The sequence below is a fragment of the Salmo salar genome, chromosome 13 (genome assembly GCF_965601325.2).
Source record: "Salmo salar chromosome 13, fSalSal1, whole genome shotgun sequence".
NCBI lineage: Eukaryota > Metazoa > Chordata > Actinopteri > Salmoniformes > Salmonidae > Salmo > Salmo salar.
Genome location: NC_138303.1, coordinates 56087501 through 56102691, shown reverse-complemented (window position 1 = coordinate 56102691; position 15191 = coordinate 56087501). Strand labels below are relative to the sequence as shown.

Genomic DNA, 15191 nt, shown 5'->3' with positions numbered 1-15191 from the left:
CGACTAAATGGGGTCAGCCCTAGAGGACACACAAACATAACTTACCCATGCCTCAAGTCTTTATTTCTGGAGAAAAACAAAAACAAAGAAAACAACCTTGTTAGTTTCCACCCATCATGTTATTTAACCCCTCCTCCAATGATAACCTCTGTCCATCCCTCATGTCTGCCAACCTACCTGAGCTCCAGCACGGCTGTGGTGTTTAGAGTGGGGTAGACCCGGCGGATGAAGTTCAGGTCTCCCACATACAGGCTCCCGTCCCCGCCACAGGCCAGTGCCATGGGGGCCAGCAGCTTGTTGCCTTCAGCCAGACCACTGCAGCTGGGGCAAGAGATACTGCGCCGGCGCCCGTTCCCCATGATGCTGTTGATGACTGGAGGCTGCTGCTCTGATACAAACACGTTCTCCCCACTGCCCTTATGCAGGATCCCTGAAACAGTAGAGGCATTCCGATTCAGTACAATATCCTTTTAGATCCTAAACTTTACATCTACGCCGGGGATAGAGCTAAGGAACAAAGACCCAGTGTCACTTTTTAAATCAGCCTCTATCTTAATATTGACTTACTTATCATCTTTGAGTTTCAATTCCCTGTGTACCTAAAAATAATAATAATAATAATACTGTTCAAACTGTTGCTATAGAAACTGAGTGAGTGTGAAGGTGTGAGAGTCAGAGTACTATACTATTAGTGTTTTCATCTTATTGACTCCCTGCTTGTCCCCTGTCTGTCACTGCCTGGGCACAGGAATATTCCATTGGTTTTCAGGGTACACGTGGTGCTGTCAAACATGGAGGCGAAAGAACACCGTTTTAGGAGATCCTCAGTGGCACTGCATTGATATACAGATGCGCGACAAGAAAAGACACGACTACTTGGATGTTGAACATTCCTTCATGCATTCCAAGAAGTTGTTTGGTTCCAGTGACCATGTAATGTAGCTACACCATTTAAAAAAAATAAAAAATAATTCTCAACACTAACAAAAGTAAACACACACTTGTAAATGATCTGTCCTGATGTGAGTGAGGTTCGTTCTAAAATGTTCTAAGTGTGATTTAAAAGGCTGTAGGTCGTACCACTGGCAATGTTGAGGGCGTGGTGTTTGTCCAGGGACCAGCCCCCCAGGTTGGACGGTAGCAGCTCGTAACCCTGCAGCACCGCTGTCCTCTTCTCCCATAGGATCTGACTGGGACACGTCTCATACTCAAACCCCACTGACACTGTAGAAAAACAGAGAATAGAACTTTACTCTCCATCCACACTTTAGCACCACCTCAAAGTAACACAGGGCGTCATCACACTACATAGCACGTACAGTCATTGAATGCATTAAATGTACTCTCAATGACCGCAGGAATCAAATGCAATATACATACATGTGGACGAGCGCATCAGGTTTAGCATGCTTCAACAAGACTGTTAATCAAGCGAGTGAGATGTATTGAGACGAGTGCGTAAGGAGAAACGTATTCAGTGTGATCACATAGTGTTTCTGTCAATGCATGGGGCTCATGGTTGACACCTGTTCACACCTACACAGCATCCCACAGTATCTTACTGTGTAGGTGTCAACTTAATTAAATGCTTGTGTTGTGGCTTTCTTTGTCAGAAAGCCAAAACAGAAGTTCTGCCAGCCTGTTGCGGTAATAGATGGCACAGTCCTGTGTCTTGACAGATAGAGCTACACAGTTACATCTAACATAACCGACCAAACGTAATCCAAACACTACAGAATCTCACACTGCCACTCACCAGCAGCCTGGGTCAGCCCATAGACCCTCTGCCTGTAGGCGTCCGTCTTGTCCCAGATGTAGGAGTAGGCCAGGTTAGGAGAGGCGTGGAACCACTTCTGGAAGAGGTGTCCCTCCACGGCCACCATCAGGTGCACCTTGACCAGGGAGAGGGGAACCAGGGTCTGAGTCATGGTCACCTTCAGCAGGGCGTGGTACCCCGAAGCACGAGAGCTCAGGTAGCAGAGCTTCAGACCTGTACCTGGGATCTCTAGCTGCTCATGAACCACCTAGGAGGAGGAGGAGAGGGAGTTAGTGGAAAAGAGAGAGAGAGAGAGAGAGAAGTAACAGACAAAGAGAGCTAGAGGGAGAGCTACTGGATGTAGGTACAGTAAGTACCTGAGTCTCAGGGATGATGTGCCTCTCTGCAGGATGGGAGCTGAAGAAGGAGGAGAGGGGTGAGGCCACCACCACGGGGTCAGGGTGGACGTAGCCACTGAGGTCACAGGCTGGGATGGTGTTCTCTTCCGTCTTCAGTACCAGCGTGTCCATGGCATAGAACCGGTTCCAGGGCAGCCACACCGTGCGCTCTTGGCTCAAGAACGGCGCTCGCTCGAAGCGCAGGGTCAGAGATGCACCCCCATTGGCCACCAGGTCAAATCTACAGAGGAACAAAGACAGGGTGTGTTATAAAGACTTTGATCCACACTGTCCTCCATTCACTCTAAGATGTGTGTAATTCATGGGGGAAATAAGGGACATACAGTAAATCCATTAATAAAAAAAAATAACAAAATGGTAGTCATTGTCATATGCAAAACCCAAACAGTCACTCACGTGCCGTCCTGTCGAGTCAGGGTGTAACCATAGTGAGGGTACTTGACAAACGTCACATTGACCCCTACCAGGGGAGTCCCGTCCGTGGTCAGGACCTGGCCTCTGACCAACGATGCCAGGCTGCAAGAGGAGGTGAAAGAAGATGCAGTTGCTTCCTAACTGACTGCCAAGGCATGAAGACGATGTAACAGCAAGTGATCCTAAAATCTCAATGAATGGCTGTCAAAGTCAGTGGTAATTACTTAGGGACAGAAAAATACACTTTTGGATATATTTGAAACTCTGATATATATTTAAGCAATAAGATCCGGGGGGGGTGTGGTATATGGCCAATATACCATGGCTAAGGGCTGTTCTTACAGCCCTTAGCCGTGGTATATTGGCCATATACCACAAACCTCCAAGGTGCCTTATTGCGATTATAAACTGGTTACCAACGTAATTAGAGCAGTTAAAATAAATGTTTCGTCATACCCGTGGTATACGGTCTGATATACTACGGCGGTCAGGCAATTAGAATTCAGGGCTCGAACCACCCAGTTTATAAATGCTGATATTTATTGTATAGCTAGTTGATTCCATCCTGAAGGAAGTGAAACGGGCAGATGGGTACACTACCTTGAGTTGAAGGGGTTGTTTCCAGGGATGATGTGGGTGCCATCTCTCCCCACCAGTAGCTTGACCCTGTCATAGAATGACCTGACTTTCAGGGATGGTGATTGACTTTGCTGGATGATCTGCAGTGGATCCCTTGCTCCCAGACACAGTGGATTGGTCAGGCACAGACTCTGAGTGCAGCAGTCGGGATCCATGCAGTCTGTCAGTCCGTCTGCAAGGGGAAACACACAGAAATCTAATCTGGACAGACAGACACCGCCGCAGCTAAATAATGATTCAATGGCATTTTTTTATGTCAAATTGTTCCTCTTGTAGTTGGGCAGAATAGAACAAGATTATTGCTCACGCAGGAGCAGAGCTGATAAAACAGTGCCACAAAGAAACGACAGTCGAAATGGAATATAATAATATTCAAAGACATCACATGCATATTTAGCATTTGGATGCCCTCTATACTGTGTCCATGTGAGCCACAACGTGTGCATGATTCAAAATGTATAATCCCTTTCCATTCTTTTCATGATTGTTTCGTGAGACAGTTCATTGAGCTCTTCATCTAAATGCTCTATTTTCATGAGGACGGGTGTGTGCTGTTCTATTTTCTCCAGGTTCTCCTTTAGAAGTGGTGCTCTGCAGCCTGCTCCCCGGCACAGTGCCTGCATGCCCTTTTAGTCAGACCCAATAACACTGGCATCAAAGTCAAACGGGACATAACGCACAACCCTGTGGGGGGGGGTCTCCTCTTTTTCATCTCTCTTTACGCACCGACACAAGCACGCGCTCACCCGCCTCTATTTTCCTTCCCTCCCTTACACCTCCCATCCGCGTCAGACCTGCCAAAACAAACACCGCCAACTACTTTCAGAGACTTTGTACACATTTTCTGTTTGATCTTTCAGGTATTATTTGGTGAAGTAAAACCCAGACAGAGACAAATAGAGAGGGAGGGAGACTGATAAACACACACAGACAGACAGACAGACATACACACATACATAGCGAGAGTGTTAAGGATTAAGGACGTGACTAGGAAGTATGACGCAACATCTCCATGGAAGAAGGAAGACGATTGGATTAACCACATCAGCCAGCCAGTTAGGCAGCCAGCCAGTCACACATTGAAACATGCACTGAGCCAGTCTGGTAATGGAGGGCTGTTCAAGTGAGCCATGTTTAAAAACCCATTGTCCTCGGAGCCCAATGACCTTATTGCTCAGACGCAGACGAGGGAGATGAAAGATTAAAGGCTTCCAGGGGCTGCATTAAGACACCTGTTCAATCACCACCCGTTTCCTTGGCGACAGGCATCCTCAATTGCATGACATGCCACAGAGAAAGCGCTCTTTAAAATTGACACAGCTCTGGCCTCTGCAAACTACTTAGCCATTAATCAAGGAAAAATACACCCGGGTATCATTTTCATGTTAGATAACCCTGCCCTGACATGCTGACTGAGGCTGACTGACTGACTGTTCGGAGCTGCTGCTTGCCCTGTGAAAAGCATCTATTGCCGAGGCCTCTTTGATCCTCTCACAAATGGTCACAGGAGGGGGTCACTCCATCTCCCACCAGGGAGGGAGGGGGAGGAAATAATACGGGCATCCATCTCAGCAAACTCTAGGTCACTGATCCCCACATGCTCTTAGGAGGAGGAGGAGGCATTGATTCAGCCAGCCTCTCCTCTCTCCCCAGCACTCTCAGTGCTAGCTCACACCGACAGAAGGATGCCATAATGGGGCCATCCAGACCTGATAGCACTAGCCCCGCAATCACACCTCTTTGATCCGCTAAAAACACTCACTGGGAGGAAACCTCTCAGAAAAACCTGGGCAGGCGTCTGTCTGTCTGGCTGACTGCTGCTCATCAGGGAGAATCAAATAATTGTCACGCCTTGAGAGACACTGCTATTATTAGGAAATAAACGGATTCAAAATCTAGACCAAATCAACAGTACAGTTGCACAAATACTGCGACGCCGTAGCAGCTGGTTCAAAATCACGGGTATCATTTTTCATAGGCAAATCTACAAAGCGTCAGCCTGCCTTCCTGTGCTGTGATCCTTCACCTCTTCAACACACTCACCTCCTTCGTTGTCCTTGTTGTCAGCACAGGAGATCTCCATGGCAACGCTGCAGCCAGGTCCTCTCCAGCCAGTGTGGCATTCACAGTGCCAGTTGTTCTGTCCCAGGGTGCATTGGCCGTTCCCGTTACAGAGGCCCGGGCACCCGTCTGAGAGAGAGGGTGGAGGGAAATAGAGGAGGAGTGGACATGGACCAGAGGAGAGGACCGATCAATAATAGTGACAGAGTAACTTGTACCAGCTAAGGGAGAGCAGCACACCAACTTGATATATTTAGTCTCTGTCTACCGTTGCATCACACAACAATGGCATTAAAAAATAAAACGATTGATTACATGGCAAGGGGATTGCATCTCATCACAACAATGCTCTTCTTGTGGATGTGGAATTCATACAGCTACAGTATATACCCTAGAGGCAAAAGGGAGGGTTTTGGCATGCGGTAAATTGTTTTGTTCAATATCCATTCATAGCTAAAAGTATTCAATAAAAGAAAGTACACAAGTTCACAGCCAATTCATTTGCAGTGGTTGATTTTCCTCTGGAGGCTGGCTGGGTTGTAATGCTGCCTCATGAGAGGATTTGATTAGGCAAAAGTGATGAGATTACAAGCCACCTAGACTTTGAAAACAGGGAGGGAGAACAACAGGAGAGATGCTACACATCATTGATGACTGCAGTCCCCCTCAGCAGATGTAATATTCTCCCAGGCTAGGTTAATGAAGAGGACATGATGAATGCTGCTGGGACATCTGTCTCAGTGGTGTAGTACAGTCTGTACAGGAGACCAGAGGTATGGGACCAGGCAGTTCGGAGGTATTGGACTGTAAATCTACATAACTCGCCGATGGTGTTCCACAAATTACCATCACCAAAGGTCAAAAGAGCAAACCTCACTGAAAAAAAATGAAGAAGTGATAAATATGAATCCAAAAACTGCATTTAGAAATCAGACACTTTCGTCAAATTAGGAAACGTCAAGATTAACATTAAGACTTTTTCCCAAACAGACTAAAACCTCATTAAACCGTATTAACCTTTCATTTAAGCCAGCCTCCTAACAACATGTCCGCCGTCCTGTCCCGATGTGGAGCTGCACAGTCATTAGTATTCTCCCAACAGGGATGAGCATGCAGCTCCACTGGTCCAACTCATCTATTAGTATTCTACCTACTGCTGGGCAGATGCAGCTAAAAGGCCAAGGCCATTAATATTCCCATGGAGGGAGCAGACTGCTGCAGCAGAAATAGCTGCCGATCGGTCTCCATTGAGCCTACTTAACATGGAGTAGCAACGCTAACATACACTTCTAGCTAACTGTGTGTTTACAACAAAACGTTGATAGACAGACGGACTAACAGGCCGACGTTCACAAACGAACACAGAACAAACTGACACACAATAGTCCTATGCTTAGCAAAGCACAAGAGAGAAATCAATGCAACGGATCCAAATGTTAAAGTCTATGAGGAAGGGGTTCATCTGTCGTGGACAGACTAGTTAAACATAAAAATGGTACCATCTGGGTTAACAAATATTAGGAAGTGGTAGAAAGGTTGCACTAGCTGAATATCCCAATATGAGGGACCAATAGGGATTGGGGATACTAGCCAATGGGAGTTTGCATCATTCTTCTGGAACTCTAAAACACCAGCTACCACTAAGACATTGAGTACAAACACGACTCAACACTTCACAATACGAAGGAACCCTCTACATCCCTCTTCTACACAAGAGAGCCTCTCTGTTTGAGGCGTGGGGAACTAATGCACACGTCAGATCACCTCTTGTCCAAATACAATACCTTGTTCCAAGCTATCCCAAAAGTCTGCGTGAAACCAAAATAGGGCAGGTTTGATAAGTTACTTGTGTGTGGAGGACAAAGTGGGATTCTTAACATAGCATGGTTCATCACAGGTAAATAGGAGAGATAAATCTCCTTCACACTCAACTCTCCAACACTAAGAGAGAGACACATAATCAACAGAGAATGGGAGCTAGCACAGCTCTAACAACACAGCCCACAGTGGAGCTCCAGGGAGGTGTTTTTCTCATCAGATGGGAGGAAGATAAAGAGAGGAAAATAGGAAAATAAAGCCCTCTGGCACTCAAGAGCACTCTGGGGGAGAATGAGGGGGCAGAGTGGCTGTCCCTCTCTGTTGGCTCCCAGGGAGGTTGAGTGGGTCTTAAGGCTTCCGCATGCTTCGGTTCGGCTGGCGCCTAGCCCGAACTAGGCTAGGCAAATGAAATGAGTGTGCTGGCATACTCCCTTAAAAGACCTTTGCTTGAAAAACAAGAAAAAAGCTGCAATAGTACCATTTGTCCATCTTGAGAAGCCGTAGCCATGTGGCCATGGCGTGTGTTGAGTGTCCTCAAAATAGTCCGAATTAATCTAAGATAACTCAAGAAATCTGTCATTCATTTTGATGTTCTTGCCGATTAGCTCTTCATCCCGGTGCAGTATTGTCTGGTGCAGTATTTCTGGTGCAGTATTTCAAGTGAAAAAATGTGCATGCAAACGAGCAATCTACAGTAGAATGACAACAAACCCTTCATTGAAGAATCCCTACTGTTGACCAATGACCGACGAAGGGGCGTAGACTTCCGCTACCGAAATTCGGCTTGCCTTGAGCAAAAAAGAAATTGTGCACGAATAGCTGGAAAAACCCTTGACGAAGACCAAAACTAACAAAAAAATCTGTTGCGAACTGTTTTGGATGGGAAGCATGCAGACGCCTTAAGGGAGCACCAAGAGGCCTGCTGCCCAGCCTCTCCAGTGGAGAGTGGGTGACTAGGCTGGAGGGGAGAGGCTACAGATAGATGTGGCTGAGTACTTTGGCCATAGATGAAACATTTGCACTGTAGTGGAGAAACCATTCCAAAGGAATGGGAGAGCGTCTTAATGACATGGAGGAGCAGAGCAGGGAAGGAGGGCCCTCATCAGCATTGGTGGATGTATCTACTGCTGAGTGCTATACTTCAGCAACAGGGGGGGGGGGGGTGGTGTAGTATATGGCCAATATACCACTGCTAAGGGCTGTTCTCAAGCACGAAACATCGTAGCATTCAGAGCTCGAACCACCCAGTTTAGAATGCTCTTTATATAATCATAGAAAAAGACACATTGGACATGGCTGCGGGAAGATGTTTTGTGTTAGGGGTGCTGTCGAGGGGGTGGGGTTTGGTGCTGAGGAGTATTTTCCCCCGCTCATACAGAATTAATAAAGGCCGAGTTCACTAATAAAAAAATTATAACAGAAAAAAATTATATATATATATGTTTTTATTTCCCGTGGCTATGGACTGCCGGTACCTCCTCATAATCCAACCAAGGTGTATGGTTAAGGCAGCATAAAGGATACATCTTTTAAACATGTGGGGGAAGTGACAGTTCCTCCCTTTGGCTGAGAGTTAGTATGGTGGGAAGATAGAGGAATGATACTGCTGTGTGTGTTAGTGTGTTCGCGTGCCAGGGTGTTGGCTGATTGGCTACATACCGATGGTGCAGTGCTCTCCGTTCCAGCCCTGTTGGCACTGACACTTCCCATCCCGGCATGTCCCGTGCTTCACACACAGCGGGTTGCAGACACGCTGGTCACACCCGGCGCCTGTCCAGCCCTCCTCACAGCGACACACACCGCCGACACACACGCCGTGGGCGCCACAGTCCGACGAGCACACCTCTGTGGAGAAACACACATGTAGGCACGTGAGCACAGTAATAGGAGAGGAAAGCAGTACAGTAGATGGACATAGGGAAATGGATGGGTTTCACAGAGGAGGTAGTCATAAAGAGATGTGGCCATGGCGTGTGTTGAGTGTCTTTCTGAGTTGTAGACTAGTGAGAGAAGTCATTTAATATATGCCATTTAGCAGACGTTCTATCCAAAGCAAGAGACATGCATGCTTGGTCCCAGGAATTGAACCCACCATCTTGGCATTGCAAGCTCCATGCTCTACCAACTGAGCTACAGAGGATCACAGAGGGGAAGGTGTGTGTGGTATTACCTACCCATGGAGCAGTCTGGTCCCATCCAGTTTGGGTCGCAGCTACAGATACCTGTGTCGGGTATAAAGGTACCGTGTCCGTGGCACTGGTCTGGGCACTGGGCCCTGGGATGCTCACAGAGCGGGCCGGCCCAGCCTGGCTTACAGTGGCACTGCCCACTCACACAGGTACCATGGTCAGAGCAGCCTGGGTCAAGACAGTCCACTGATACACAGAGAGAAACAGAGGCATGTCGTCAATGCACCTAACAAAAACGTAGTAGCAGTATTAGTGAAAAGTGAATATACTTAAAGAAGGGAATATTCTGAAAGAAAGGAGGTAAAATGGCCATTTCTGATGCATTCTCAGTCTCTTCGTATAACTGGAACTCTCTCTACTCTTCCATCACACATCTCGCTTCTCTACTTACCCTACTTTTGGCTCCAACTCCACTTCATCCCAGATGAGCAGAAACCCATCAGAACATAAGTGAATGAATCAGCTCCCGGGCAATTATTTAAAAGCCTGATCAATAAAAGAGATTCCATTCCCTTAATAACGTTTCTGATGCACAGTGGGGTCTGAAATGATTGACAACCTTGATAAAGCTGAGCAAAAATGACAGTGTAAAATAAATCATTTAAATACTGAGCTATATTGTATGCAAAGGATATTATACTATTTTATACAAATAGCACTGCTCAGAGAAAGAGATTTGGTTAAACAACTCATTTAAAAACAATTCTCAAACAGGTAAGGGGTCAAAATGATTGCCACCCCTGTTTTCAACACCGTTCAATACTTCAGCTTGTGAGGATAAAAGCACTGGGTATTTTTCTAAAGTTTTTCTAAAGTCTAACACATTGGGAGGGATCTTTGACCATTCCTCCATACAGAATCCTTCTAGATCATTGATATTCTTTGAACTGCCCTCTTCAATTCAAACAGCAGGTTTTTAAATGGGTTTTTTGGCTAAAATATCTTGGTACATGAAGTTCATGATGCCGTTGACCTTAAGGGCCCCAAGACCGGCTGTAGCAAAATGGCCCCATAACATCAAATATTATTTTCTGATCATGCGTTCTCATTTTGACGCCAAACCCACCACTGGTGTGCGTGGCCAAAGAGCTCTATTATCATGTCATCGAACAAATGGAAATGCCTGAACAGCATTGGCACTTGGATTGGAACTGGAGCTTTGGTCTGATGACATGATTAAAAAAAGCTATTTTATTTGTATTTGAACTATTTATTTTATACAGACAATACTTGCTCATCATTATCAAGGGTGTCAATCATTTCAGACCCCACTGTATACACTGAGTGCACAAACCATTAGGAACACCTTCCTAATCTTGAGTTGCAGCCCCCTTTGCCCTCAGAACAGCCTCAATTTGTCAGAGCATGGACTCTACAGGGTGTCAAAAGCATTTCACAGGGATGTTGGCCCATGTTGACCCCAATGCTTCCCACAATTGTGTCAAGTTGGCTGGATGTCCTTTGGTTGATGGACCATTACTGATACACACAGGAAACTGTTGAGCGTGAAAAACCCAGCAGCGTTGCCGTTCTTGACACACTCAAACCAGTGCGCCAGGCAGGAAACTAGTGATACCCCGTTCAAAGGCACTTAAATATTTAGTCTTGTCCATTCACCCTCTGAATGGCACACATTTTTTTTACATTTTTAGTCATTTAGCAGACACTCTTATCCACAGTGACTTACAGTAACTAGTGAATGCATACATTTATTAATTTTTTTATTGATTTATTGATTTATTTTTCTCCGTACTGGTCCCCCATGGGAATCGAACCCACAACCCTGGCGTTGCAAACACCATGCTTTACCAACTGAGCCACACGGGACATACACAATCCATGTCTTAATTGTCTCAAAGCTTAAAAATCCTAATTTAACCTGTCTCCTCCCCTTCATCTGCACTGATTGAAGTGGATTTAACAGGTGACATCAATAAGGGAGCATAGCTTTCACCTGGTCAGTCTACGTCATGGAATGAGAAAGTGTTCCTAATGTTTTGTCCACTCAGTGTATATCACTGCAGTCTCATACTTTTTGAAGCGTAATATGGCACTACATTGTGAATCTCCCTGAAGGCAGGTGTGTGTGTGTGTCTGAGAGTGGGTGTGAACGTGATCTACAGCGCTGTACACCCTACCTTCCTCACAGGTGTCGCCGCGGTAACCTGCCGAGCACGTGCAGGAGCCCTCGGAGCAGGTGCCACGGCCGTTACAAACTGGGTCAATACACTGGCCCACTGGGACGTCACACTCTGAACCCTTCCACCCGCTGTAGCAGATACACGAGCCCTTGTCATACTGGCCATTGCCACTGCACAGGACCGGGCAGGCAGCTAGACAACGTGGGAGGAATGAGATACAGCAAGTGAGACAAGGTGAAAGACATGGGCTTTAGGTCATATTTGAGTCATGCTCCATTTTTATTTCAGTAGAGGATCACTTATGTTAAGATTGGATTCGAACAAGTCATGGTGGCTCTTGTTACGAGGATCAAGGTAGGGGTATGATATTCCACAATATACATTTGAGTATATATATATATATATATATATATATATATATATATATATATATATATATTATATATATATATATATATCTCAGTATTGAGTCACTTACGTTGAGACGATTCTATTGGACATGTCTCAAAACAACTCGTGATGATTTAAGATAGGGTGTCAAATATTCTACAGTATACCTACAGAATACATCACTTGACAGCCTAGCGCAGTAATACCAAAGTACATACCTTTGGCACAATCCATGCCATGGAATCCTGGAAAGCAGTGGCACACGCCCGACATGCACTCTCCGTTTCCATGGCAATTCTGCGGGCATTCTTGCACTGAATCTATGATCGAACAGACATAATTGAAACAGACACGTTATTACAACCAAAATACGAGGTATAATATGATATAGAAGGAAGTGATTGTTCCCACTCCTTTCACCTCCCTCTATTCTATCCCTCTCCTGTTTTGATTAGGCAGACCTCCTCCCTCATCACCTCTTACCTCCTTATCGTTCATAATTAGATACGTCTTAATAATTAACAAGCATTAACATTTTACTGGAGGCTGAACCTGCTACTCTTCCTACAGCTAATATAACAGTCTGTTACAATAAGAGTTTAATGCAGAAGGTCAAGTGTTTGATGGAAGAATACAATCAAGCGCTATAACGTGTGAACACACTGACACATCACTCAAAAAAGGGGCAGCTCCTGGGGGTATGTCAACATATACTGTATAGCTCATACAAAGATTACAGCTCAGTATTAAGAGGACGGGTAAAGAGAGATGATCTTTTGAGATTCGGTCATTTTTATTTTAAAAACATTCTCTGTAAATATCCATTAGCAGAGAAACGGTCAGCGAAGCTTTAAAACATTATATATATATTTTTTAAATGCACAGCACAGATAATTCAAAAAGCCTCTGTGGCGTGACTTCTAACCCATTATTCAAACGATTCAGTGTACCAAAACTCTTTTTAGCACACCCCAAATGTCCTCAAAACAGCCCTCCCTCCTCCACCCCCCTGCCACGAGTGAAAACCTCCCCCATTACAACATTACTCATCCCCACTGCTCAGTTAAGTACAATTACTGTAATATAATTGCCTCAATCACTCAGTGTCCCTACGGCAGTGAGGCTACTCCACCACTGTATGTTGCTGCCACCGTTGCATGTCCTGTGTGCCTCCCCATGGAGGATTAGAGGTTCATGGAAGCATATAAGGCAAATGAATAATGAGCAGATGTGTATTCATGTACTGAGAGAGTCCACTGTCGAATACAAAAACTCCACTTTGACCTTGTAGCCAGTAGCCAAGCCAACCCATTCATCTCAGCTCACTTTCCCCTCTCTTTTAGTCGAGTTGAAGCCCACGCCCTGATCTGTTGCCCTTTGTTCTCTTTTCGGTAGCATCATCCTTCAGACCAGTCTTTCTCATCACTGGTTATCATTACAACAGATCTCTAAATCAAAGATGCTGTTCTGTGCCTTTACTGCAGCAGAGCGTGCCTGTGTGCTGTGTAGAGATAGTGGTTTTCTACGGGGGAGCTCCTGACAGTCATGAAAACTTCAAAACCAAAGCAGGTGGTTTTTTTTTTCTTTTCTTGTTTTGTTGTCAGCTGTTGCACGCTTGTTTACTGTTAAGCGATGGCGAACTGTGTGACAGCTGCGGCGGGTAGCCTAGCGGTTAGAGCATTGGGCCAGTAACTGAAAGGTTGCTGGATTGAATCCCCGAGCTGACAAGGTAAAAACGTGTCATTCTCCCCCTGAACAAGGCAGTTAACCCACTGTTCCCTGGTATGCCGTCATTGTAAATAATAATTTGTTCTTAACTGACTTGACTAGTTAAATTACTATATATATTTTTGTTAAAGCAGCGTAGAGACTGAGAGGACTCCATAGGCATACATATTTTACAACTCAATCTCTCCCACTCAACCTTGCCAACACATTCAGAGTTCACTACTAACATCAGTCTAACCCTATCTGGCCAACAGGGCTGCAAACCTGGAATGGTGCATTTGTAGAACTCACTCAGAGGTGTTACTCACTACCAGAATCCAAAAATGGTTTCCCTGCCTTTACGAAGAGAAAACAGAGCTATAGAGCAGGCAAACACAATAACAGCACCCACCTAGAGCCACGGTGCTGAAGGAGACAGACTCCTTGTCCTTGCCGTCGTTGTAGAAGGCCAGATGCCAGGTGCCGGGGTCCAGGTACTGAACAAAGATGGCCTCGTTCAGAACCACCGTGTGGATGCTGCGGCGCTCCCGAGGAGACTCCACCACGCTCCACTTCTCCTTCCCGTCCAGACGCTCCATGTAGTCATACTGAACAGAGAGAACAGGGTAGGTCAGGAAGGAAGGGGCACGGCAAGAAGTAGTCAATTCTGCTGAATAAACCCTGTTTATGAAATTCAGGTGGAATTAATGTCAAGGTCTATAACATATCTGTGACATATGTAATATACTTCTATGATAGCTATATCCAGGTCTTAAAACATGACCTATCTAGGTCTAAAACAATATAGATGGCCATTGCTGGGTACCTGTGCATGGGAGGGGGGCAGACCCTTGCGGATGTACACCCCAAAGAGTGCATCTTTGCCCAGGGAGATGTTGAACTTGAGGAACAGGGGCTGGCGGAGGTGTAGTAAGGAGCGCCAAAACACTCCTGGGGGGATGTCCTGGCTCACCCGCCGACCTACCTCCAGCTCACCTGTACTTATACTACTGTTCCTGTACACCCACGGTCCTGGAAGAGAGACGGGGGAGGGAATGGGGATGGGAGAGAGAGAGAGAGAGACAGAGAGAGAAAGGGAGGGGGGTGAGTGAAAGAGAGAAGGGAGAAAGAGTCGGTTAGACATATCAAATCCGAGGTAAAAGGTCCCTGTGAGTTTACCCCGGATCTCTGCTGAAAGAACACCTCTGCTGTGACTAAAACCCAGAGGAAAGTCAATGTCCCCAGCTCATGGAGAGGCAATGCAAATATTTGTGTTTCATTGCGGGGGAAAAAACCAATATACAGATGCTGTTTTACTAAGGTGTGCATTTACGACACTATTAATCATCTCACACCGGAAAAGGGTTTTAGATTAATGTTTACATTGTAGTACCGTAGGATGCGGCATCACACAGCTCCTGTAGCTCCTTTTCCCTATGGGGACGGTGAGGAACTAAAGATCTGCTGCCATTCTCCTCCTCCCTCGGAGAGGGGGATTATGGTATTCCCAGACCTGTTTATCATGCAGCTCTCATGGGACTGAGGGGTCGACAATAGTGAAGACTTTGCTAAATCATCGTAGTCCACCATCATCTGTAGCGCAACATACTGCATCTCCCCTTTAAAAAAAAAAAAAACGATTGAGAAATTGGTGCAG

General features: G+C 45.8%; 1 protein-coding gene across 3 annotated transcripts in view; it reads right to left on the bottom strand.

Moving 5' to 3' along the window:
* LOC106567418 (teneurin-2) overlaps positions 1 to 15191 on the bottom strand; it is a 132539-nt gene that overhangs the window by 13509 nt on the left and 103839 nt on the right. For all 3 annotated transcript variants that reach the window (XM_014136636.3, XM_014136638.3, XM_014136640.3), the window contains 14 exons: positions 14361 to 14566; positions 13947 to 14142; positions 12046 to 12147; positions 11435 to 11629; positions 9282 to 9482; positions 8767 to 8952; positions 5272 to 5418; positions 3190 to 3400; positions 2572 to 2691; positions 2134 to 2395; positions 1757 to 2024; positions 1081 to 1224; positions 178 to 430; positions 46 to 66 (listed from right to left, as the gene is read on the bottom strand). In XM_014136636.3, the coding sequence (XP_013992111.1) occupies positions 46 to 66; positions 178 to 430; positions 1081 to 1224; positions 1757 to 2024; positions 2134 to 2395; positions 2572 to 2691; positions 3190 to 3400; positions 5272 to 5418; positions 8767 to 8952; positions 9282 to 9482; positions 11435 to 11629; positions 12046 to 12147; positions 13947 to 14142; positions 14361 to 14566 (2512 nt within the window). The remainder of the gene's footprint in view (positions 1 to 45; positions 67 to 177; positions 431 to 1080; positions 1225 to 1756; positions 2025 to 2133; positions 2396 to 2571; positions 2692 to 3189; positions 3401 to 5271; positions 5419 to 8766; positions 8953 to 9281; positions 9483 to 11434; positions 11630 to 12045; positions 12148 to 13946; positions 14143 to 14360; positions 14567 to 15191) is intronic.